This window comes from Serinus canaria, chromosome Z, assembly GCF_022539315.1.
Source record: "Serinus canaria isolate serCan28SL12 chromosome Z, serCan2020, whole genome shotgun sequence".
Taxonomy (NCBI): Eukaryota; Metazoa; Chordata; class Aves; order Passeriformes; family Fringillidae; genus Serinus; species Serinus canaria.
In genome coordinates, this window is record NC_066343.1 from 63494103 (window position 1) to 63521483 (window position 27381).

Below are 27381 nucleotides of genomic sequence, written 5' to 3' on the forward strand. Positions count from 1 at the left end.
TTTACCCAGTATCACAGCTGAGCAACTGAGAGGAGTGTTTTGTCCCAGCATGTTTTTCTTATAGTTAAAATCATAAAGTTAATTCTAAGGAGATGGAAATGACTTAAAACAATGTCATAGTTTTTAGACATTAGTGCTGTGCCCAAGCAAAATCACAGATTTGCATTAGAAAGTTATTAATTTTGCAAAATCACAGGATAGTGGTGTATTTCTTTGACATAAGAGGACCCAGTTCTCATTTACTTGAACTGATTTGGTTTAGTCTTACATTGGTTTAATTTACTAGCTTTAACTCATGATAATACATTTTATAGTAATTAAAACTATATGCAGCAAAAGACAAGGAAGCTTGAAGTTAAATGTTTACTTTTAGCTGCCATTAGGGCTTATGGCTCATTGAACTTACTCCAAATATACAACCAAGCTTCCAAGTCTAAGAGAGCATAATCCCAAGATTAACAAAGGCACTTTCAACTTAGCTTTAAACCTCAAACTAAACAATGTAATCAAAACATTTTGCTGTTAGCAAATTCTTTCCCAAAGTCTAAAGCCAATGAAACACTGAAATTTCAATCAGTTGCATCTTTTGACCTAAACAGCAGCTTTCCACTCCCTGGCTGAACAAAAACATTCAAGGGTGCACTTTCAGTGTGTCAGATGGAGATGATGGTGCCCACTTCTTCCATTAGCAGGCTCCTGCTGCTCTGAAGAAGTTTACATAAGCCTCCAGGTTCCACTGTGCAGTCAAGCAGAACACAAAAAAATCCTCTCCCCATCAACTGAGCAAATGAGAGGGAAGAGATGGAGAGAGAGCAAAAAGCTCAGATAAAAATTGTCTTCAAAAAAATAGATATTGAAGAAATTTCTCTTTAGGTCTACAGCAGACATTAGACAAAGGAGATAAGTATCTTCAGCCCTCATGTCCTGCCTCGCAGTGCACTGAATATTGGATGGCCTCCAACTCAATATGTGGGCTTTGAGCCCAAATACAAAGTGACTCAGTTACCAAGTAGGTTTTCAGTCTGGGTATTCTTTTTGCTATATCAATATCTTTTTGCTATATCAGTATCTTCTAGATTGCACCCATACTTTGAAAATAACATTCTTCCTGTGTGTTCTAACAACGATTTTTTTTTCAAAATTACTATGTTTTCCCTAAGAACAAATTTTTTTTACCTTTTACACATCAGAGTAGTTTAAGAATCAATTCTCTCTTCTTTTCCAGGAACCTCAACTAAAATCTGGAATCAAGTATTTGCTCAAAGGATTAAAAGGGTGAATTTTATACTCACTGTAAGGGTAAACATTGAGACAAATAAAAATAAATAGATTTGTATGCAGATATTAGCTCCCACAAGCATATGAACAGTCAAGTACAGACACTTGTTTATGCTTGCAGATACATTCACCTCCTCCTGGCCCTTTTTATGCAGCTTATAAAAGCAATTTGACTGGAAACTTCTGACAGTTCAGTTCTACTGTTGCGAATTTTAAGAGTTCATCATAAAAGAACAAAAAAAAGCACCCCACCAACACCCCACCTTTCCCCCCACATCTAAACAGAGAGATCAACATTTCATGTAAACTTGATTAGCATAACAAAGCAAGTCTAAATTCTGCAAGCACAAGACCAAAATGACTTTAAGTTCAAGAGGTGTCTGGGTCTGGGTTATGTGATGTAGTCATTTAGGGGCTACAGGGTTGGGTTGATGATTGGGCTGGATGATCTTGAAGGTCTCTTCCAAAACTGGTATTTCTATGATACTGTAACTTTTGCCAGGTAAAACTGTCAAACACACTGAATTTTCAGTCCTCAGATTATTTTCTAAAGAAGCCCAGGGAAACCACTCTGACAAACATCCTTTTCTCAGCATCCTTTTCTCAGTTTGACAGCATTTGATGACACGAGAAACTAAAAACTTCATTAAACCAGGCTGCTGTTAGAGGAAAAAGATCAAATCAGACCTTATTTTTTTTTTTTTTTCTATCAGAAAGTATAACTTATTGGTGATTTTAGAACAAACTGGGTACTTTCTGGTTTTGTTCTTAAATTTCCATGGTAATTCAACACACACTGAGAGGAAAACTAAGCATACAATACACAGTAAGTAAATAAATCATATCTATATGCAGTTGAATAGTGCAGTTGAGGTTAAAAAAGCCCTAAAACACTACAGTGTGCAAACACTGAAATTCAGACTCCACTAGCAAACTTGCCTGATAAACTCCACCGTGTAGTACTGGATGGGAGAACTCCCTTCACTCACTCCAGGCTTCCAGGACAATGCAACTTCTGAATCAGAAACCACCACGATCTGGGGCTGATAGGGTGGCGCAGGAGGCATGCACTTATCTAGAAAGAAGTGCAAAGGAGCAGCATTAGAGAAGCAGCTGGGTTGCTACACACAACACACAACCAATTTGATTTAGGAATCAAATTCGTAGGCTTCTCCCCGCATGCTATTGCCCCTCTAAAACCCTACATCCGTGGAAAAGTACCAGTGAAATACCGTGATACTGCACGTGACAGAGGTTAGGTGTGCGTGCTACGACATCTGCCCTGCCAGTTTTGCAAGAGAGCCCTGCAGGCAGAGTTACCTTGGGATAAAGTTGTCACCTCCCTGGGCATGCTGGGCCGTCCTTTCCCTGCCCAGCTGTACGCTCCAACGCTAACGCGGTGCGCGGTGCCTGGCTTCAGGTCGCCAATAACAACATCCTGCCAAGCCAAGAGCAGACAAGCACGTTGTGACAGCAGTTCTGTGGGACTAGGGAGGGTGCTGTGAGCTGGGACTCAGGGATCTTACATGGTGTTCTCCCTCTACGCTCCTTGGAAGATTGTCCCCTCCCCGGTACAGCTCAGAAACAACAAACACAAACAGAATCATGTTTCCTCTCAAGCTGCAGCTTTGCCCCAGGGGAATCCACTAGGTTGATCTGGACCCATTTCTCAGCATAACTCATAAGGTTGCAGATATTTGCATTTTTTATCCAGCTTTTTCACTGGTGAAGTCAAAGACACATATTATTCCCTCTTTTGAGCCAACTGCTAGTATTTGGTATCAGTCTGGTGTGTTTTCCCCCTTTTTTTTTCTTGTTTGTTTTTATTTCTCTTTTAAATTCAGAGGCCATAAAACCTCCTGAGAGTGAAGCAATTTGATGCAGTGTGAAACGATGATCCTTAATTTCTCATGGAGCAGAGTCCTATCCCATCATCTCTCACAATTTTATGAGCTCAGCTAACAGCCTTGACCTGAAGCGAGCATTTCCCTTATTTGTCCTTCTGCCATAAACACAGAAAGATTAACCCACAGACAACTACTGCAAAGGAGGCAATGCTCAGCCCCATGTGAAGAGCTTGGGCTGATGAATACTCTTTAGAGGAGCCTGCTCAAAAAAAAAAAATAGAAAACATCACCAAAACATTACATTTCATCACTGGCTGCTTCACATAGCATGGATCAGCCTCAGACACTCAGATCTGATCTTTAATGGAGAATGCAACATGTGAAAAGAAATTCAGTATTCTTTACCTGCAGCCTACCTGGAATGTCTATGTTAATCCCTGATTTATGAATTTTGACAGCATATACAAGAAAAGAGAAATATCAGGTTCTAGACCACAGACTGTTACGGTGTGAAAAATAAGCACTTACAAAAAACCTGTTTTACAGCTATTGTTCTTCTGGTTTTCATTCTCTGATGTTAAACACGTTAGTCACAGTACATTTGAAAATGCAGAGTTCTCCTTCTTCTTCATATTGGAACAAACTTTAAATCTGCACTTCCAGTTGCATTAAAATAGTAAACAATCCCAAAATTTTATTAACTGCTAAATTTCTTTTTGATGGTCTTTTGGAAAAAAACACTTCCTCTCTACTCTTTGGGGAACTTACATTATTACTCATTATTATTATTATTGTTCAGCACCACCCTGCCATCTGTCATTCTGTGGACGTGGTTTTGGAGCTCCAACACTGATTTCCTATTAATGTGGATCACCTGACCACTATATTGTTTTTTCATCATTTACCCTTGATCTGCTCGAATGATCTGGACAGGTCTGAGATGAAACTGGGATGATAACAATGCTGGAATGGTAACTGTCCAGAGAGAGGCAGCAAGAACACTCACTCTGAAAGATTAATCTGGGTCTTTCAGTCTCATAGCTGAAGGGACTGAGGTCTTTTACAATGTGATCTGAGAAGCCAGATGCTGAAAACCTTGTACCTCCTCCTGGTAACAGACCTGATGCCCCTGCTCCTGCCTTTCAATCCTCCATGCCAAACATACTGTCTGTCTGCCCTTAAACTATGTGCATTTTTTTTCCTGCCAGTATTCCTTTTTATTACACTCATGCTTATGAGGAAAAATCCTTCATTGTCTGTCTTATTGTTTTCACACTATTCAGGAACTTGGCCCTTGGAGAGAGTTAGATATTCATGTATGTGCCTCATATTATTACCTCCAGAATCAACTCTACAATAAACTGAACTGAGAGAATTTCTTTAAGTGCCTGGCCAGTCAAGATCAAAGCCCTGATATCTGCTAAGGTATTCAGCAAGTTCAATGTGTGTGCCCTCAAAACCTCAGCAAGGTGTTCTCATGTCTTACACACATGGCTACCTGACTTCTTCTGGCAGTGGCCTCTCCATGAACACAGCCCTGAAACACAGAGTGAGTATCTCTGAAACCAAACATCTAATCTTCAAGGATCAGAATATCAGTGAATAAGCAAAACTTCAGGACACCATCAAGCTACCCTGACCTGTGGCAATGTCAGGGAATACCCTCCTCACAGCAGGAACACTTTCAGAGCAGATCCTGGAAAAGAAACACAGTTCCTTGTGCCCCACTGTCCAGTAGCCTTGGAGTACATATTTAATTTTTTGCTTGTATATAGAAGACAGGTCTCAAACCCAAAATATAGGGTTATACCTATAAAAATTTTTTAAAAATATTTCAAAATATTAGTTTAAATATTTTTATACCTATAAAAATATAGGTAGCATGTGGAAGAGTTATCTCCATCATTTTTGTAGTGCCCCCTCCACTCAGATCAGCTCTATATTTTGAAGCCTGATGCCCCAAACTCAACACTCAAATGCTGATGATGCTTCAATAGTCACCAACCTCACTTTCTTGCCTTGCATGACTCTTTTGCTAAAATCCTGACAAATGACATTTGGTATTCTCATTGCAATCTCACACTGTCAAATGGGGTGAGGCAATGTGATGCCTTTTCTGTGGTAGGGGAGCCAGTTTCACACAGATTATCCCATATATCCCTCCCTGCTCTGCCACACAGCTCGCCTTCCCTACAAGTGTGTTGAAACTGTTTGTGAGGTTCAGTAAGCTGCCTCACAGAAACCAGGATTACAAATTGTTTTCCAGAGGAATGTCTGTTTTCTGTTTTGTTTTAATCCAAAAAACCATCAAACTCTGGATTACAGTACAGCTGCAGGAACTGAGCTGGTTTTAATGACACTCTCTCCCCTGGCGACAGTTCCTTCCCTGAACTACTGGTCTCAGCTGGTCACTTCCCATTTTGTACTGGTATGTTTAGTGATTTGACAGGGAGCAGTGTTGCTCTCCAGGGCTCTGTGCCCAGCCTAAAACCTCCAATTTTTAAAGCCTACTAATTTTTATTGAGTTTTCTTGTTTTTTTATGTGTACTGGTGTTCCTGCACATTATGCCCCATTAGAACAACCGCCTATATTAAATAGTACTGCATCTGCACTTCCCCTGGCTGCTGTCACTTACATATTCTCTACTTTATGATGATATAATACACAGTAATACATTATCCACTTTGCTAACACACAGGCACATAAACAGAAACAGGCAGTGCAAATCAGCTCTTGCTGCTACAGCAGTCCCACATGGCCCAGAGAAGCCTCCAAGAAAGCAGCAGGGTCATACCCAGCACCAGGAAAGGAGTGATGGAAACATTAACTATGCAGACTTAACCACAAAACTATTGCAGATTTCTGTTGAGTTTGGTATGAATACAACAGAAAGCATTTCATCGAGAACACCACTTCCTGGAGGATTAATGACAGCTGGGAGCTGATTAATCCCAGCCATTCATACTTCTCCACAAGTACCCCTCAGAAGTGTTATTTTTATCAAGCAGAAAAAAAATGCCCAGCATGGAACTTCAGTTCTGAAATGCCATAATCCAGACTCAGCTCAGCTAGGATTGAACCAGATAGTCCTGGTTCAAGTACATCCAGAGGACTCAGCCTCCTGTGGTCCAAAAAAACTCCCCTTATTTCAGACCACAGAAGCTCTGTGAGCTCCACCAACCATGTGAGACTTCTCTATTCCTAAAATAGCTCTCAGAAAACAAAAGTTTGCAAAGGCTGTTGATACTAGGGATTTCAGTTACACACTGAAATTGCTGTCCTTCTCCCATCCAAACCCCAGCACCTCCTGCTCGCTTTGTGCTCACAATAAACCCAACCTGTTTACTGCTCACAGGAAGCAGACTGGACTGAGTGCAGGACTGGAAATAATCAATCTGATTAATTCACCAGCTGCAAAGCCATTAGGAGAGTTGGTATTTCTTTCAAACTGTTTTATACTAGTAGCTAGTCTCCCACTCCTTCCTCCTGGGCGTTGCAAGGCTGGCCTCTTCCTGTGCTCCTCCTCCTCCTTGGCTCTCTCTGGACTGGCTCCGGTTTTTCCCTCTTCATCTCCTCTCCAACTGCCAGACTTGGTTCTTCCCTTCTACTGTCTGTCTGACTACTTGACTGTCCCCATAATCTCTAAATCCTCACTGCCTGGATACAGCTCATCTTTTACACAAATTTCCTCCATCAAAACAAGACATCCATAAATATCTATGGTGACTGACAAAAAGGTTTATTCATCACTAAAAAGGGAGCTACTTTGCCTACACGTATCTACCTTGTCCACCTGTGGATTTTGAGCTTTTTGAGACTACTATTTTGACCACAAAAGATCATGTATAAGTGCTACATAGAATCAACATCTGAGATCAACTTTTGTGTGTGTCTGTGGAGAGACTGAGTCAGAAACATTCAATTTTATTTTTAATCACATCTGTGACCAAGTTTCATGTGAAGCAATACTTACAAAAATTGCTTGTCCTTCAAGTTGACCCTAGGAAAAAGCAAACAGGACTTGTTAAGAACTAAAATAATAAAAAGTGATGGCAAAATCACATAAATAATGGGTCAGGGAATTAAAACAAGACCAATGCTGCAGTCTATGGCAGTCTGTGTGGCTGTTAATCATCTGCATGAGTTCTGAGATACAGACTTTCCTCTCCCAGTGATTAAGAAGTACTGCTGTTAGGATTAAGATAATAAAAACCAGTGTTGTTTGATCTTCCTCAGCACTACTAACAAAACTAGTTTTTAAGAAACAAAAGAGGTGAGAAAGGAATACAGAGATAAAGATAAGAAGGGAGAAGATAATGCATGAATAAAGAAATGATATATCATGACAACAATATTGTTTTATTCACTGTGATCCCAGAATCCTGCAAAAGTCAGAACTGACAACCAGAGGGATGGAAACCTGCAGGAAATCTGAGCATCCCCCTCACTCATGCTTCTAGTGAGGAAGTGGAGCAGAAAAAGTGAAGGAGGAATGAGAAGGGAAAAATAAAATAAAATTTAAAACAAAACAAAAACCAAAGAACCATAACTTTAAAAACAATGGAGAGCAATGAGAAAAAGTATTCCTTTCAAAAACAAAATAAACATCAGCAGCTGGGGGAATCTTCTAGAATATGAACTTGCAGAACTCCAACTAAATGGCCATATTTCAGGAGGCCACAGTCTCACACAGAAGCAGAAACACTCTGTGAGTTAACTCACACAGCTGTGTCAGACACTGCAATACACAAACAGTGATAATGCAGCTCTCTCTCATAGACTTGTGCAATTCCACTCCTTCCATGTGTGAAAATGCATGCATTTAAGATTAAAAGTTCTATTTTAGTAGATTTCCTGATAAAGGTCAGTTCTAGGAAGCTGAGAGCAAGTCCCAAAAGTTTTACACGATAAAATGGCAAGACAAGAAGGAGAAAAAGGGCGTCACTTAAACACAAAAACCTTGTGATTTCCTTTTGCTCAATATCCAGAGCAGATTTGGGACTTGGATCCTCACCATATTTCACAAAACTACAGGGTGACAGTTGCAAGTTTCAACTTGCATGTTCTGCTCCAGTGTTCTGATTGTTGATGAAAAGAAATACTCACCATGCTAATCATATCCAGACTCAGGGGAACATCGTGTGAGAGCTGTTTAACTGCTTTGTCACCTTCAACTTCTGAGTAAAAGACCTTGGGAAGAAGATACAGTCAAACCAGTTACATCAATAAGTCAGTGTTTCAGAATAACTTAAGAATGAGTGCACCAGTGCATCATTCTCACACTGAGGACAGAATCTGAGCCCGTGATCCCCTGCCTTCTCAAATGCAGGAAAAGCTGAAGTCCTTTAATAGTCCTTACATATTTGCTAGAAGTTGTCAGTGTGACCAAAGGACACCACCACGCAGGGCATGCACTTACCTAATGTGGAACACAGGTGTGGTGCTTGTAGCACAGGCCTGAGCTGTTCCACTGTGCATCACCTGTCTGTGTTAACACGGACAGCCGAAGAGTTGTGGGACTACTCCGCACTACACAGACCCCGTACTTCATGCAAGAAAGATGTTGACATTTCATGATTATGATATTATAAGAATTGTTCTATCATAAAATGTCTCCATGTCTGTTGCCATGTACTGGAGACTAATGAGACAGACAATCTGCTTTCCTGTGCACACAGACCCAGAGATGCCAGAGGGTCAAGACACTAGAGTGAAGACGTTTTGGGTAGAGCACTACTGATGCTGCTTGTCATTGGTTTTATGATCATGCCACACACCAGCTCAAGGCTTAAAAAAAGAGGTGGAGCTCAAATGCTTGATCTGCATGCATGGAGAGCGACCACTGGGTATGACTTAGGCCACTTACTCCCTGCACCTCTGTTTTCACAGAGAAGAAGGACCCAGCTACACCCAGAGCCCACCTGAGGCAGCTCCTGGACACAGCAAGTGCTTTTTGGAGTTTTAGACTACTATTTGCTAGTTCATAGCACTTTACATAACAATAAAATGAACTCTGCAGCCTGGCTGCACTGGTGTCATTCACAAGACTGTGGGATAAAGGAGCATGTGTACCAGAAATACCTATTGCAGGGATCTTTCTCTTAGTGTTCATTAATAATAAGGTACTCAGTAGTATTCTGCTTCCCATCTTTTTATATAACACTGAATTTTGGGCATTTTATTGCTGGAAATTTCAAATATCTCCACAGAAAATGCTAATAAGAAAAACTGCTATTCAGTTTTTTTGTTGTTGTTGAAGGGGAAAGCAACACATTCATCAGCATCTTGCACCTTTGGTGCTAATTTCCCACTGACTCACTTCTATTTTGGGACTGAGTTTCATTGCCATGGAATACCTGTTAAAACAATACCTTACAAAAATGAATGAATGGCATGTTAGTGCTCATTGTTTTTCTTCTTGCACACTAAAATACACTAAAGTTTAACCTAGCCCTTCTGTTTTGTCCTATAGGCAGAAGGTAACATGGCAGAGGCTTGATGGGGGTCAGAGACTTCCCAAAAAAATTGCTGAGTACAACAGGAAAATCATTCAGCTTCTTTAACAGAAACTGACTTCTGAGGTAGGAGGGAATAAAACAAAAGCCCTTTTGATATTTATGGCTGCAGGTGGGTTCCCAGGGATTCTGTGCAGCACAGTACCATATCTATCTAGGAAGAGATTCCATGAAACAGTCCTTCCCTTGTACCTGCTGCAAGTCTCGGAAGTTTTAGAGGCTTATTTTGAAAACATATTCCTGCTAAAGTAATCCTCAGGCTGGAAGTACAAGTCAAAGGATCTGCATGGCCCTCACTTGCACAGTGAATATTGACCTGCTCTGCTCTACTTTACTGTTTTATCAGAGAGCACTGAGAGCCTTGCAGGAAAACCACAACAGAAAAGCAGTCTATATCCACTGCAGACCCTTGGCATCCACCCCAAATGCCCATCACAGCGTGTTTCTAGAACATGAGCTGCATGTGTTTTAAGGTGACAGCTCAGTCCGCTCAAGCCCGCTGTCCCCTGGCTGCTTCCTGGGCAGTGGCACTGTTTGTGAGGAGCAGGGGCTGTCCTGCTGGCTCTGGTGTGTGCAGCCTGAGGCCAGGCAGCAGCACAAAGCATCACTCACCGTGTACCCTGTGACGGTGCTGGCGTGCTGCTTCGGCATCTTCCATTGCACGCTGAACGCCGTGCAGTTCAGGGAATCCAGCAGGATGTCCAGAGGAGGCCCCAGCCTATCTGCTGAAAACAAAATGGCATTGTGTGAGGAGCCACAGGACAAAACCCCTCTCCTTTAGCTGCCTGGCACGTATGTCTGTGAAGAACAGGCCTGTGCTGCCCTCACTCCAAACTGGCAAACACATACCACTACTCAGATTTGACCTGGGTGCCTCTTTCCCCTCTCCACTTCTGACTTCCAAGGTAGCAGTGGAACACCAGGAGAGCGGGTGCAAAGGGAGACATCTCCTCTCCTTAGTGGGCAAGCTGTTGCTTAGCTTAGGAGCCAACTCACAGGCTTTTAAATATGTTTGTGAGATGCTGGATACTACCCAAAGACAGGGAGATGCACACACTCGTACTGCTTGTACAGTACAGCTGTGGCACAGATTCAGACTGCTGGGAAGCTCTCCCAGGAATGGCCTGGAAGACAGCACCTCTCACACACCACATGTGTAAGTCAGTATGGACATCTCTGGGGAAGGAAAATCCAACCACGTGGGAGAGAGCCAAACCACGCCATGTCCCCTGGGCCCTCACCCATTTTCTTCACTAGCACGGACTTAGCCCCATGGATTCCTGCTTGGTCCAGTGGCTCTGAACACAGCATGTGCTACCTCCTATGCTCACCTTCTGCCCTGCACTCAGCAGTAGCTGGAACCACACACCACCTGCCGCCTGGAGGAGGGGCAGGGACAAGCAGCCAGGGATGGTGTATCAGGGTCCACTTAAGAAGCATTTCACATTCAGAAAACAGCTTTCCAATCTTCACAACACCCAATGAGGCAGATTAGCATTTCAGCTGCATTAGTCATAAGGAAGAAAGAACACCCCCTAAACATTCACTCTTAACATATTCATTGCATCCTTGTGTTACTTCTGGGGAAGCTCTATGAGACAAACTTGCTGGAAGGCATAGTTGCTGAAATAATGAATTTTAACCAGCAATGACAAACAGTCATGTAAGGCAAGTTTCAAATTCATATTCTGAATGCACTATAGGCCAATAACATTATTTACTGAAAGTATTTGGTGAATAATTTGGGACAACAAATAAATTTGAACAAAATGCAATCCATTTGTAGACTATCTGCAAACAGAGCGACAACATCTGTTTAATAAGGAGCCACACAATGAATTATTCACTCAGCCCTAGAAAACACTACAATCTCCAGGTTGCAGATGATGAAAGAGACACAGAGAGCCAAACAGTGACCTCAGTTACACTGGCCTATAAATTGTCACTGTGGAGTAAATGCAAGGCCCTGGACTATGCCAGGGAAAACCAGAGCAAGGAGCCAGGGAGGCCCATATTTTTATCCTCCCTCTTTAGTTCTCCCTAGAAGTTAGGGAATTCCCCTAACACAACAGGATATGGCTGGATGCTTGCTCAGGAACCAGGCACAAGCACCATCAGCCCTAGCAGTGTCTTTGCAAGCAGCCTCAGGTGATGGCCATGGCTCACCACACACTGCAGGCTGCCCTGGGGGTGACAAAGCCCTGTGACAGGCAGGCACATGGCACTGGGCACCTGCTGCCTGCTCGGACCAGGAGCCAGGAGCAAAACGAAATCCAGTGGCAGCTGTGACCCATGCACAGAGTTATTCCCTGGGCAGGCTAGAGGGCAAGGCAGAGAGGAGTGTCTCATGCAGCACGGCAGCCCCAGAGTCTGCTGCTGTCACCACTCCTGGCCTGACAGCTCAGTGATGTGCATCTGGGGATTCAGAGTCACTTCTGGTTGTCAGAATTTCTCACAACCTGGCAGAAAGTAAAAAATGTCCATTTCTGGACTGAACTTTCCCTTCTCAGCCACGGCAAGGTGACGGCAGGATCTGACACAAGCATTGTTTGTGGCACAGAGCTGCAGGAGATGTCATGGCTTTTGAACAACCGTATCAAAGAGGTTTGTCAGCTGACCACAACTGCTGCAGCACATGTCACTGCACTACTGACACGCCATTTTGAGATAAACCTGAGCTTAATGTATTTTGCATGATTTTACAGAGCATCATGTACTAGGCACACTTAACACAGATATTGAAGCTGGTCTAAACATTTATGTCTTTATGTCAGACGTCATGTTTAGACTATTAAAACTAATAAAGAGTTTTCAAGGGTAGAACTCTTGGGGTGTTTGTAGTTTCTCCTACAATTGGGGTCAGAAATACCTCTTCTCAAAACTCAGCATGAAACTTCTGTTAATCTGGTAGGACCAGGAGCAGTGCAAAACCACAACGGAGCCTCCTCCCCTCTCCACCCTGTGGATTGGGAATCTGCAGACAAAGGGAGTGAGACATATCCACTAGTTGTACATCATCTGAAGATCTGCCTGAGTGATGATCCCCCTGCCAGTGCCCTCTGCAGCTGGGTCAGTGAATACCTAAGAAGGCATGGAGATTTGCTCTGATCACAAAGAACAAGGAGCCAATTTATATAAACAACAAAATTAAACATGTTTTGTACAAACACAGTCATTCTCCTTTCTGGCCCATCAGGCACAGAAAGTTCAATACTGTCCAAAATGTTTTTATGGTAATGGGAGCAATGACTCCGGTGCCATGCAAAGAAGCCATTAATCAAGGGGGAGCACCATCACACATATTATGACTGTACATTGTGAAATTATATCAAACACAAAAACTTGATGAGGATTTAGCCTCATTAGATAAACAATGTTGAGCTGACAATGTTGCGTTTTCCTTTCTGCTTACAGCTACCTTCCTTCCCGTTTATACATCTTTGGTTCTGTACTTCTAAGAATATGCAAAAAACATTAAACCAGTAAAAGAGTCACCAAAGAAGCTCTCCAAGTAAGCTGAAGAATACATGAGAAGTCTCCCTGAGATGGAGAAAATTTTGCCATTTCAAGATAATGACCATTATTTAAATTTTTGCTTCACAAAAGCAACTCAAATTAAAAATGGTGAAAATGCTTATGCCATCAGTACAAATGTCACTTCCATTGTGGCTCTCACTGCCACATACAACAGCCTCTGCCCATACATTAAACCCTCATGGGCTACCATCAGGTGGCCACAGGCTAAGTGAATGCCTCCTGGGAATGGTCCCCAGCCTGGGCCCATCAGTGCTGGTATCCTTTACTGCCATGAGGAGATGAAATTCTTGGCTGTGAGGGTGGTGAGGCAGTGTCACAGGTTGCACAAAGACGCAGTGGATGCCACAGTCTTGGCATTGTTCACGGCCAGGTCAGATCAGGCATTGAGCAACCCAGTCTAGCAGGAGGTGTCCCTATGACAAGGGGATTGGGATTAGAGGGTCTGGAAGGGCCCTTCAACCCCTGAGCATTTTACCACTCTGTGATTCTATGTACCAGTGCCTCTGGATGCTCCTTGCCATCACTGAATCCACCAGCAGAAATGTCACTTCCATGTCTGCCCATGCGATTTTGTGCAGTTACCTTGAGTCGAAACACTTCCAGTGAATCCACCCTCTGCTGCCAGGCCAACCACGCTGGCCTTGTGCAGGGCTCAGGAGCAGACACCTCATCCAGATCCTTTCCTCCAGCTACTGCAAAAAAACTGCTCATGCAGGGAGCTCTTCCTTCCTTCCTTCCTTCCTTCCTTCCTTCCTTCCTTCCTTCCTTCCTTCCTTCCTTCCTTCCTTCCTCCTTCCTCTCTTCCTTCCTTCCTTCCTTCCTTCCTTCCTTCCTTCCTTCCTTCCTTCCTTTTCATTTTCCTTCCTTCCTTCCTTCTTCCTTTCCTTCCTCTCCTTCCTTCCTTCCTTCCTTCCTTCCTTCCTTCCTTCCTTCCTTCCTTCCTTCCTTCCTTCCTTCTTTCCTTCCTCCTTCCTTCGCGCTTTCCTTCCTTCCTTCCTTCCTTCCCTGTCCTTCCTTCCTTCCCTAAGTCCTTCCTTCCTTCCTTCCTTTCTCCTTCCTAGTTGGCACTTCCTTCCTTTCCTTCTGCCTCCTTGCCTTCCTCCTTCCTTCCTTCCTTCCTTGCCTTTCCTTCCTTCCTTCCTTCCTTCCTTTCCTTCCTTCCTATCCTCCTTTCCTTCCTTCCTTCCTTCCTTCCTTCCCTTCCTTCCTTGCTTCCTTCCTTCCTGCCTTCCTTCCTTCCTTCCTTCCTGCCTTCCTCCTGCCTTCCTGCCTTCCTGCCTTCCTGCCTTCCTTCCTGCCTGCCTTCCTTCCTGCCTTCCTTCCTTCCTGCCTTCCGCGCCTTCCGCGCCTTCCTTCCGCGCCTTCCTTCCGCGCCTTCCTTCCTTCCGCGCCTTCCTTCCGCGCCTTCCTTCCGCCGCCCCCTTCCTTCCCCGCCTTCCTTCCTTCCTTCCTTCCTTCCTTCCTTCCTGCCTTCCTTCCGTGCCTTCCTTCCTCCCGCGCCTTCCTTCCTCCCGCGCCTTCCTTCCTTCCGCGCCTTCCTTCCTTCCACGCCTTCCTTCCGCGCCTTCCTTCCGCGCCTTCCTTCCGCGCCTTCCTTCCACGCCTTCCTTCCGTGCCTTCCTTCCTTCCTTCTAGTCATGGGCTGAAACAAAAATCTTACTACAGTGATGAACAGTTGTGACAAAAAAAACCTCAGCTTCAAGCCAAATACATTTCAAATGTTCATAAGCTTCACACTTGAAGCACTTTGGATGAATTGGATAAAGCTCATCCCTACTAGTATATACTACTAGTACTACTATTTTAGAGCAAATTTCAAAACTGATTCAAATTTTAAATTGGATTAAAATATTAGTGATTGAATACAGTTTTAATCCTAAACACTGATGAATGGAATATCTGAAAGGATTTGTGTTAGAAACATTTCTTTTAGAATTTTAATCATATTATGAATTTAAATCTTTCTTTTTAGATGTTGTTGCTGTATCAAAGCATGCAGGTAGTCACAGTTACTTGCAGATCCTGAAACAACATGCAAGTTCACTGATACAATCCACATGCAATAATACAGTAATACATTTAAGGGAAAACAGCTGGTTAATTTTATCTTTACGAGTTTGTAGTTTGGAAAATCAAACTATTTATACTACATTTTCTGCACTCTTAACGAGAGAGCATAAGGCAATAAAAGGAGATAAACATTTCACTATTTTACTCCTAAATCTCTGTGGGTAACAGCCTAAGAGAGGTACTGACTGAAGGGCTCCTTATTTTCCAGGTTGATGTGTCTCCCATTTGTGTCCCATGAAACAAATGAAACTTGTTGATGAAATGCCAGCTGCCACTACTAAAGTGTCACAATGTAAGAAAAGAGGAGTAAAAAAAGCTCAAGAAAAACAAATCAAACTAATTCTAAAATGAAGTTTTCTGAAAAAAAAACACTTTCCAGAAATACCTCTGAATTGCTTGTTTGAAACATTGTGTTCACCAATTCACCAAAAAAAAAAAACTGCCTATGAATTTTATTAAAGTAGCATTTTATCATTGTAATAGCTGTTTCTGAAGGAAAAAAGCTTGTCCACTCCAAGAGGTGAAACAAAGTGTAGAACAGTCCACTCACTCTCTCAGTGAAATATTGGTGAAATTCTTATTTATTAAACAATTACAGTGATAAATAAGGTCTTTTGCTTCCCTTATTTTACAGACCGAAAGTTATGCAAACACCACAGTGGAAGGAAGACAACACAACAAACTGAAAAGGTCAGGAAATTCTAAATGAAAAAAATATGCCATCTTTAAATTTCTTTGAAGCCTTTTCCAGCTCCCACTGCCCAGCAGCAGTGCGTAAGAGAGCAAGAATTTCACAGCCACAACAACTACAAAGGACAAGGACTCGAAACTGGAGAATCTCAGCCAGCCTGTCCTGGTTCTGCACCCAGAGCAGCCACATCCACACACTGAAAATCTTGACACTCATTTCTCTGAATGAATCACCTACTGCTGCACTAGATCCTGCAGCAGAGATTCCAGGTAACACGGCCCTAGAGAGGCACCATGGTTTTGGATTCAAACCACAGTGCACAAATCTTTGGAGAGACTAGGATGGCCTTCATTAGTCCTTAAAAATACTGCAAAAGAAACCACAATGAAAAAAATCTCTCCACATTTTAATAAACAACAGGCTTGGACTCATGTGATGTTTTGCTGATGCTTATATAGCATCTGTTATCTGCCCCAGGGACAACCGAGGTGACAGTCACTGGGATTTTTATAGCCCAGTGAAGGGGAATGAAGGATACAAAGCTCAGAACTTAAGCTACAGTGCAACACCACGAATCCAATTAAGAGCAAACAGGAACAATGTCCCTGGTGGCTTTGTCGTGGCTTTTCCTGCTGTACCTTGGCCCTGCAGATCACTGAACAGAAAGGCAGCAAGGGGAAGTTCTCTCCTTACACTCCTTGCTGGAGCAAGGCTCTGCTCCCAGGAAGGCTCCAGCTGCAGCAAAGGGAAGGAGAGAGAAGGTGAGCTCTGCACAGTGCAACAGCAACAGTGATTTCCAGGACTGAAAAGGAAAAGCAGTAACTACTTTAAAAAAAAAAAAAAACAAAAAAACAACCCCCCCCCAAAAAAAAAAAAAAAAACCAAAACAAAACAAAACAAAACAAAAAAAAAAAACCAAAAAAAAAAAAAAAACACCACTTTTGGAGAGCTATATATAAAAGTTTAAGTTTCTGGCTATGGATAGTTATGCCCTGGACACACTTTTGAAGAATTCCTGGTGCTGAAGGTTATAAAAACAGGGGACATCATTTCTCTGAGCAAAGGTCTAGTTTGTAGCTGTCTTGCCCTTGTCAAAATGAGCACATCAGGCAATCTCTAGGCAACTCTTACAGGCTTGTGTTTTTAATAATTACTGCTAGTTTGATTCACACAAGTGCATATGTTCATGCCTTGTACCTGCACCTGGATAACCTGGGGGAAGTTATGCTTTCCTAATGGAAGCATTTTCCACTTCCAGAGGAAATGGAGTATAGGTGCCTGCAAAAACCCCCACCAAGACTCTCTACTTGCATAATTATTAGTGTATTTCTGGAAATCTGAGTCAAAGTCTAACACATACTCCTCTAAAACCAGGCTTGTGCTTTGCCCATTGAAGCCCCAGTGCTGGGGCATGGCTGTCCTAGTTCCTGATACCTCTGCAGCACCCTAGCCTGGCAGAGGAAATTGGTGACCAGCTTCCTGATCTTGGAGAAGGGACAGGATGGGACTGAGGGTCAATTCTCCCTTCTCCAGCCTACAAGCTCCTTGAATGCAAAGCTCAACACTTTTCCTGGCTTGGGATTTCCTGTCTGGGCTCCAACCTGCCTTGTCCCTGGGGATGTGTCCAGGGACTGGCAGGCTGCAGCCAGCCCTGTGCCTGCCCTGCCACTGCCTGCCTTCTCATCAGCTGCTTCAGCAGTTTTCAAATAACTTCGAAAAAACATGTCTGAGAGATTTAACTTAAGTGCCACGAGGCAGCTGAAATCAAGCAACAGTACATCACCCTGTCTGTGTAATAGACTTTGCATTCGGCACCTCCTCCCACCTCTTTTGTCTCATGGGTTATGCATCCCAGGTGCTAGGAAGCACTGGGGAGGAGCTTCAGAAACCACAACACTTCAAAAAGTAAAAAGGCCAGTGGAATCATAAAAAATGCCAAATAAATAACTTGAAAATTTATTATCCCATCAATTAATACCACTTATTTTTCAGGTGTTTGCTGTCCAAATCTTCCTAACTCAATGGAACCCATCACAAAAATTGTTCAAAATAGTTGAAAAGTATTCTCCTTGATGTACCTTAATTGTTCCCTTTATCTACTACACATTTCTTTTTTGCTGAAACCCAGAACAAAACAGTTATTGAAGAAACATCTTACTTGGTACTAGAAAATAATTAAAGGGGAGCTTCCTGAATAGTGATCAGATAGAAAAAAATTACAGTCAGACAATCACACACGCATTACATACACACATGCAAAAAGATTAAAGTGTAAAGAGGACAAAGCTGACCATGTGACAGGCAACAAATGTGCAGGGGGAGGACATGACATGCAGCATTTGGGTTCCCACAATATTTCCAAGTCCTGAGTGACTGTTTTGAAGCTCATGAACACAAATGATATCATCCTGCCCCAGGAAGTATCACAAAAATCAGTGTGTGAATTTATTATCCCTGAGGTTCTGGCACAGGCCTCATAGAGGTACACAACACAAAGTGTAGCAACCTCCCACCAAACACTTTATACTGATCACAACACCAGAACACACTCATTTCTCTGTAGAAAGCAGAGAAGTTGGTCCAGCTGATGTTTTCAGTCCATTACTGGGAGACTGGGTGGAGGAGAGCTCAAAGGAAGATAAACTTGCAAGGTGAAACAGATGTTTCCAGGAGATCCTCGTGACACTCTGCAAAATCACAGAGGGAGTGAGGCTGGAAGGCACATTTAGAGATGTCCTAGTCCAAACCCCTGATCAGAGCAGGCTAGGCTGCACCAGGTTGCCCAAGACTTTGCATAAAGACGTTTGAGTATCTCCAAGGACAGAAGCTCCACGACCTCTCAGGCTAAATTCTCAGTCATGCTCACAGTAATAAAGTATTTGCTCATGCTAAAGGTAATTTCCTGCTTTCCCTTTGTGTCCACTGCCTCCAGCCCTGTCACAGGGCACCACTAAGAAAAGCCTAGCTCCATCTTCATTACTCCCTCATAATTCATATACACTTTTATGATTCCCACAAGTATTTTACATCTCAAGAAAATCTTCTCAAGGAGCAGGAAATTCTTCCCCAGCTCAGTTCCTCCATAAGAAATGGGATCATTTCAATACCTTCTGCAGTCAGCAAGTCTCTCCATTCACTAACACTATCAGTAAAACCAGAGGAAATTCTTTGTCTGTACTAAGTGACTGAAATAGCTGTGGTTTTTAAACCTGAATCCCTGCACTGATTTAGGGTGGGACACGGCCTGTGCATTCAAAGAACCAGTAACAAGCAGCAGGATGTGAGAGCTAAGAGACCGACGGGGAAGGACAAAACCCTCTTTGGTGCAAGAGACAATGAGACACGGAAATATATCCCAGCATAAGCAACAAATACATAGGGCAGAAAATAGCACACGACCCAGGCACAGCTATGATGTCCACACAGCTGGTATCTAATGCTCCCTAATCGCCTCAAAGCATCCCCTGCTCACTGTCTCCTGCAGCCTGTGGAGTCCAACCCTTCATCCCAAACCTCTACCAGGGTTACCTCATGCAAGACATGTCCTTTACTTGGCATCAGCGGGTCCAAACATCTCATTTTTTTTCCCCTTTAAAGGCCCTTTTAGGTGCTGTCTTGTTCTTTGTCCAGAAGTCCTTGAAAGAATTGCTCATATTCTGCAGGTTTCTTCTTCCATCCTATGACCCTCTGGCTCTGCAGGGGTAAATGGCTGGAAGGGCCTCATCTCACCCTGCTGAGGGAGTCTTCTGGCACACACATGGACAGAGAAACAGTTCTTCACTGCAAAGTTCAACTCTGCCATTGTGACTGAACAGTAAAAATGGGAACATTAGCAACCTGCACACCACAGGTTCACATGGGAACAAGAACATCATGAAATGGGAACGGGAACTGAAAATGCCAGCAGGACACCAATCTCCATGCGTGGCTGGAGTATCAGCTGCAATGCCAACATCTCTGAAAACAATCATCTTCATAAAATGCCTGCTTATTTTTGGAAACATGTTACCTTCTCCTGTAATTGTTTAGAAAGCAGAATATGAAAGAGACCTCACATTTCAGTTCCAAGGAACAGATTTTGGCTTCTGCAATCTCTAATTAAACCACAAAAATTTTGGTCCTAGACATGTACTTTCCATCATCTACAGTTTGACAGATTTTGTTCACAGTTTGGCTTCTTTTTTCCTAAAATGACACACTAGTTGAAATTTTTAATGCATAAAAGCAATAAAACTTGAGTGAAATACTGTATAATTTTTGCCCTTAGGATTTTTTATCAGAAGATTTTTGAGTGCATAAGCACAAAGCCAGTTTTGATTTAAAACTCTGTATGTGCCACAACACCTCTGGTACAGCAGAAAGATCAGAATGATTCCTGTAGTATGATCAGCTTTCACAGGATGTTCATTTCCCATCATTTTAGAAAGACAATTTTGCAAGTTCCAAATGTACGTAGGTATGATATATACCACTGTTTTCATAGATGCTAGCAATTTTAACCTACTTTTAAAATTGAGAGAAGTGTGAAGAGTAATCTGTTTTGGGATTCTTCCAGCTTCAGAAATCTTTCTGTGCAAATAACACTGGATTGACTATCCTCTGAGGATGTGGGGAAACTCAGAACCACTCTGTCCACTTCTCAGAAGAACTGTTCTTGACATGATTGCTATCTGCACTGTTATATAAAATGTGTTTATTAACTGTAAGGTTAACATATATAAGGGGGAAGACACCCTATCACTGCTTGGGGATACACTCAGAAAGCCATGTTCAGCTCTTAGCACCTGCATATGGTTTCTATTTCCTATTTTAAAAATTATCCAGGATAACTTTGGCAATGCTGGAGTGAGACATCTTTTTAAGAAAAGAAAACCAATGCATTTTGGCTATCCACCTACAGGGATCCAACCCAGGAGAAGAAAGGGTTTCTCCCACACCACATAGCTGTCCTATCCCTTTTGAACAAATGGCTCCCTTTATCAATATTGTGTGGACTCCTTTTTCACTAGAGGCCAATATCCTGAGGGACTTTCCTCAACAGTAGTCTTTACTGAGTGTAGCTCTGAGTGTAGCTCCCCTATGTTCAGTGGAGGAGCTGGCATGAACTTGGTGCATTTCACACTATACACCTCCCACCTGCAGAGTTTTATGGATCATCACACAGCGCATCATTATCTAGGTTTGAGTTAGGCACCTGGTTGTGCGAAAGCTTTCCCCCTAAGCCTTCAATTTCCAGTGGCTTATGCCCTCCTGAAGCAGTTACTTTGAAAATGAATTCTGGTGTGCTTGTTCTCAGCTCAGTGGCTCTGAGAAGTCTGAAAAAGTAATGTTGATATTTTGCTGTGGTTTGGATGCTGACATTATCTGAAATAACTAAGCTGGTTGTCATGTGTAAGCATCTTCACTAAAAGTAAAAAATAAAAGAAAATAAGATCTTGCTTAGCCTTACCCAAAAAGTATTTCCTTTCAGCTGGAATTAGTTATGAAGAACAGGGAATTTGTTTGATTTATGGGATTTTTCTTATATAGATAATTTGTTTGCACAGAAATCAATTAAGAAATTTTATTCAAGATCACACATCTAACATAATCTCCTGTGTCCCTGTGATTTAGGAAGTCTTTTGTTATGTGATCATAGGCCACCATCACACATTCATAGATAAATATGGCACGCAACTGTACACTCAATAATGAAATAATAAGTTCTGCAAAAACCTATTTATGGCTGTTTGCTTAGATTACAGGTGCCTTTAATATCCTTTAATGACTTTTTAATATGAAAAACTTTCTATAGGCATTTTAGAGTTTCATTTCCTTGTAATGGAAAAGTTGTGAAGAGGTCCTATCAGTCCTGTTTTGAGGACATAAAGCAATAACAGTCATCTTTTTAAAATTAATTTTATTTTCAATTTTTAAAATAGCATAAAAAGAGCACAAACACATATTAAAAGAGAAAAAATAGAAATATGCAAAAATGTGAGTCCCAATTTAAGCATGACCTGAAGAGTTACAAACTTCCAAGTATTCTCTCAGCTAATCAATGAGATTTAAGGGGCACTGAAGAGAACTCATGCACTGAAATTTTCCAGTTTAAGAAAACAAGGTATTTTTCTGTTCCTCAGGATGTCTTTTGGGTGACTGACACTCAGAATCCCTGCCATTAAGTTTAAGCTGAGTATCACTGTTGGATGTGTTCACTTCTAATAAGCTGCAAACAGTACACAGTGCTGTGTCCTGTCTAGCCCAGTGCCACTGAGAGAAAAAGAGTATTTTTCTGCAAGGCACACCAGAAGACACTGTGACAATCACCCACACATTATCACTCACTTAAAGCCTAGAAGCATTGACTAAAATTGGGGTACAGTTGTGATGAGCACCCTATAGGAGTATTTTCACTGTCTAAAGTTACATGGCTGGAAAAGGATAAAAAAACCACTCCATTCCCATTTTTTAAAATAAAAATATGGCCTGTGAAGGACTGGCAAGCCATCAAAGACAGTCTGTGACAGCCTCAAGGCAGAAAGATTTCCCAAGGATCACTTTACTGCCCTAACTCCAAAACAGCCCCTACTCTCCAAAGCATCACTGTGAATCCCAGTATCTGGTGTAGAATTCCTTGGCTAATTTTACCTTTCTGAACACTTGTGGAGGTCTGAACAGTCATTTCAGACATTGGCACTGGCAAAATGGTGCCAATGAAAAACATTTACTGAAAGTTTCCTTGTACAGAGGAAGATTGCAATTTCATGATGGAAAGGGCACAATGCATTTTGCTGCAAGTGAGACTAACTAAAGCCAGAAAACATACTTCAAAATGAGTAACAGTGACACACACAGTAACATGCCCAAGTGGACTAATTCACCGCATTTCTCTTGCTGCCCTGGAAAGTATTATCAGAATGCTCCTATCTGCGTGAGGTGGTGATGTGATTGATCAGTTTTCAGAATTTACCAGACCATGGACCCCAGAGGTACAAGAGGAAGTCCAATCAAAATGAGAATGTCACATAATGTTGTGATGCAACTTACACCTGAAGGTAACAAACAACAAATACATATATAATGAGTGCTTGACTTTATTGGTGTTGAATAAATCAGGCATTTTTGAAACTCTAAGAGGATGATACTAATCTTCCCTCAAATAAATTATTCACATCTTCTTTATTAGTTCTAGCTCACAGATATGCACTGTCTCTGACAGCTCTACATCCCTCACATTAGGAATCATTCAGCTTCCAAGTCATTCCTCTTCTCAGACACTTCACGTCCAGCAGCAAATCAACCTTACCCTTGCATGCTTTACGTGTGGGATTTATTATGACACTGAAAAAGAATTCATCCTATTGTTGCTCCAAAAAACTGTAATATTTAAAAACTAAAATAAGCACCTTCTTTCCCAAAGACTCTTGCATTTTTCATATCTGTAGACCTGATTTCAAGGCAGTTTGACCTATTTTGATACATAAATACGGCTAGACTTTCAAAAGTGTTCTTTATGTAGCAGCTCTTATTATAGTCAGATTTTCTAAAGAATTCAAGTATCCCAGTGCCAAATCCTTCCGAAAAAAAAGTAATTTACTGTAGTCTTGACCAAGGATCTGTACACTCTTGAAACTCCAGCCCTGGTATTGAGTGCTACTCTCTTGTAAAGTCTTCAGACTTTAACTGGTCTGATTCTTCCAGCATTTACATAGAAAGCTGGTGATATCTACTGCTGCGGACATCTGGGAAAGAGATACAAGCCAAATTCTTTATTTATATTAGCTGGCAAGCATAATATATTTATAAAAGGAGAAGCATTCCTAAGCATCAGATATGATTATTTTTATTCTCCATGCAGACCGACTGACCCCTTTTATTATTCTACAGGGCGTTGGAATTTTACACTGTGTTACTAAAGAAGCATCAATGCAACACAGTGCAACAACCTTATGCCATGAACACCCACAGGACTGGTCACCTCTTTCCCCTAAAATTCTCTAAAATCACACAGCCATTAAAATTAAATACTGTGTTTATATTAGCAGCAGAGTAACACATTGGGAGCTATCTTCAGATCCCCTTTTTCTTCAACCAGTTGAAACTTGAAACAGAGATGGCAAAAACCTGAGCCTTTGCAGAAGGCAAAAGCAAGAAAGCAATGTGAAAGCAGCAGTATGAGTGCCAGCTTCTGGGAGTACAAGATATAGAGAATCCCAGGCTAATCTGCTCCCAGCTATACTATTCACCACACAGTGCCTAAGGATTTGTTTTAAGCCCTCCCCGGAGAGTCTGTCATCCCGTTTTCTTGTCTCCAGAAAACGTATTATGTAACTGTAAATAAATGTTCAAATGATTTTAGCAGTCATCAGAATCTCTTGTATTAGAGTACAACAGCCCTCTTCCCTGAAGATTAATTTAAGAAGCTGCATTTGTGGCCATTTTACTACATATTTTTAACTTCACAAATAGATTTCTCATTTTGCTGCTTTCTTGGGATTACAGAACTGATCTCTGTAAGCTAAACCCTGAACTGAAACCTGGGAAAAATGGAGATCCATTCTACTACCTTTTTTTCTTTTGATCCACAGGACCTCGAATTCAGCTTCTGGTATTGAAGATCAACTGGTTTTATGACTTCTCTCTTGATATAACCTCTTGCTTTCACCTCAGTTAAAATTCCTGTACAAGTTTCACTTCTATCACTAATAAAAGGGCAAAATGAAAGAAAAAAAAATCCTGAAGAACTTTTTACTGCCTTATCTCTTCTTTACTCACTGAATGTGTAATTTTGGATGTGTGAGTAAACGATAGTTCTTTTCCACTCTTAACCACCCAGCATATGATGTGCTGCAAAACAAGGCAAATATGTTCCAGCTGCTTGAAACTACACCTGTTTTGAGAGCAACATTTCATAGTAAGGTCATGCCATGCTTTGGAGCCCTCAATTCCAATGGTCCCCACAAAATACAGATGGGATTTAAATCATATATATACACTGCACACAATCTCTGTGGGGGATCTCCCCTCTTCAAATCTTGCTACAAGTGGATTTTCAAATGTTTGCACAGATTTTGAAAAAAATTTGCCCAATAAAACTCATTACTTCTTATACAGTAAAAGAAGCAAGAAATGAATGATTGAATCAGTTGGTGAATCTGAAGCAAGTTATAAAAAAATTAACATAAAAACGTGTGCTAAGAAAAGTAAACATATTAATTCATTTCCTTCACAACGCTACAGTTGAATTTGCAAGCTTCAAGCTGTTTTAATTTAATGCACAGAAATACATTTTCCCCAGGTCTGCCATTCTCCTGTGACTAGCACATACAACAGTACGTTAGAGTCAAAGAACATCTTAAAATATTTACACATCTGCCTCCCCAACTTCACATATCCAGTATTTTTAATGCAAACTACTAATCATCTCATTCACAACGCCTGTCTGCCTAATTTCCTCAAGTACTTAATGGTGGCTATTATGACAACCAAGGATCACGGGACTAGATCCCTAAGAGACTAGATCCCTAAGAGACAAGGTCAGACCAGTAAAATTAGCCATCTGTCCAGTAAGGGTTTTAAGCTCAGGCTGTATTTAAGTATTAAGTTTCCAATTGTACAGTCATTTGTTTTCTTCTGTTATGAGCAAGAAAGGGCACAATAGTGATTCTAAAAACCAGCAATAAAAATCTTTCAGTACTGTGGGATGGATACAAAAACGATCTAAAGCTACAAACACTTTGTGAGATGACGCAGAACTTACTAAACTTTTTGTATTTTCAGCTGAACTGATCTCAGTGAACTCAATGACAAGAGCCAGTGTTGGTCACAGAGACCCCAGGACAGTCCCAGCGTTTGAGACAGTCCCAGGCATTATCTTCTCTTAGCACCGCAATTTGTAAAGTATACAGAATGTCAAACTTCACCATGCACTATGTCTCATCTTATTGTTTACATTTTACCTTACTGTTTCATATGCTGGGGACTGTAAAAGGGTTTTAACAGACTCGGGGTTTTAACTTTCAGCCTCTAAGGACTGTGCAGGACCTCCTTGATCAGCGCACAAACCTCCCGTCGACAGCCGTGGGAACTCTCCCACAGGACACGGGCAGCGCTCAGCCAGGAGCAGGACCAGGAGGCACTCCACATCATGCTTGATACACGATAGCTACACTTTTGGGACAAAATCATGCTTCTCCCGTAATTTTTCTTTCACGTTTACTACTCTGTGTCTTAGGTTACTCGCTGCCACACATACCAATGTCACAGCCACGGAGCAGCCTTCCCGACAGGTCACCCCTGACTGGCTTAGAGGTTCACCGGGCTTCGAACTCTGCTCACGCCGCACCGAAGGTAACGGCATCCAGGAAAAACCGGATAAAATTTCCGCCAATTTCTTCCGCAGTAGCTGCAGCCTGGTTCTGGTTTGTAACTCGAGCGCGCCCACCGGCACTGGGTGCAAGATATCGGAGGACACGAGTCATACACCGACCCGGCAACTTCAGGGGTCCCTGCCACTGCCTGGGCATCCTCTCTCCCCCGTGAGAGGGCGGCAGGGGCTCGCAGCGAAGGGCGAGGAGCGGCGGACGCCCCGCCGGGCGAGCTCCCTGACCGGGGGCGCGGCGGCCCGACCTGCGGCGCTGCCCCGCTGCCCGCCCACCCCGGGGCTGCCGCCCGGCCCCGCTGTCGCCCGTGCCCGACCCGGGGCAGCCCCAGAGTCAAAGGGACGCGGAACTTCGCCGGTGCCAGCGTGTCGCGGGGCGGGCACCCCTCGTCTGGCGCTGCCGCCCGTCCTACCTTGCCGGCGGGGGATGTTCCTGCGCGGCGTGGCCGCACACCCGATGCACGAAGCCAGGAGCAGCACCAAGGCGATGCAGCGGCCGTGACAGCCGCCCGGCACCTCCATGTGCGCCGAGTCCCCCCGCCCGAGCGAGCGCGGAGCTGGGGCCGCTGGCCGCAGGCGAGGGGCGCCGGCGCCCTGCCGGGTGCGGAGCGGAGCCGGGGCGGCAGGGAGCGGACAGCGGGGCCGGGACGAGCGCCGGGCAGGGACGGGGAGGGACGGAGGGAAGGAGGGAGGAGGCTGGGTCCGGCCCTTTGATGGGATTACGGCCGCTCGGCGCGGGGCACGGCTCGGCACCTCCCCCCGGGGCGCCGCCGCCCCGGCTCGCCCGACCCAGCCCCGCCGGAGGGGTCGCGGCGTCCCCTGCCGGGAGACCCCCGTGCGGGGGTGCCGCTCGGCAGCCCGGCTCTGCCCGCGGGGAGGGCGCTCAGGAGCCACCCCTGGGCACCGTGGGGCAGTGTGTCACCCCTTCCTCAGCGGGGACCCCTGCCCTCCCCGTTCAGCCCTCCGCCCCGTTCCGCCCTGCGGGACCCCAGTGCTGCTCTCCCCAGGGAGCATCGGCGTTTGACAAGGGTTTCCTCCTTTTTTTTTTCCCCCGAAGGTACGGGGCTGAAATGCTGGCC

At 43.2% G+C, this 27381-nt stretch overlaps 1 protein-coding gene across 2 annotated transcripts in view; it reads right to left on the bottom strand.

Moving 5' to 3' along the window:
• The window catches only part of EGFLAM (EGF like, fibronectin type III and laminin G domains), a 76291-nt gene extending 49437 nt beyond the window's left edge, over positions 1-26854 (bottom strand). Inside the window, exons 1-6 of one of the 2 annotated variants that reach the window (XM_030237431.2) lie at positions 26716-26854; positions 10254-10363; positions 8233-8316; positions 7100-7126; positions 2599-2716; positions 2218-2353 (exon numbers count right to left, since the gene is read on the bottom strand). In XM_030237431.2, the coding sequence (XP_030093291.2) occupies positions 2218-2353; positions 2599-2716; positions 7100-7126; positions 8233-8316; positions 10254-10363; positions 26716-26824 (584 nt within the window). In that variant the 5' untranslated portion in view covers positions 26825-26854. Of the gene's footprint in view, positions 1-2217; positions 2354-2598; positions 2717-7099; positions 7127-8232; positions 8317-10253; positions 10367-26715 lie in introns of both variants that reach the window. The other variant, XM_030237430.2, reaches the window with a different exon arrangement.
• Between the last annotated feature and the right edge of the window lie 527 nt (positions 26855-27381).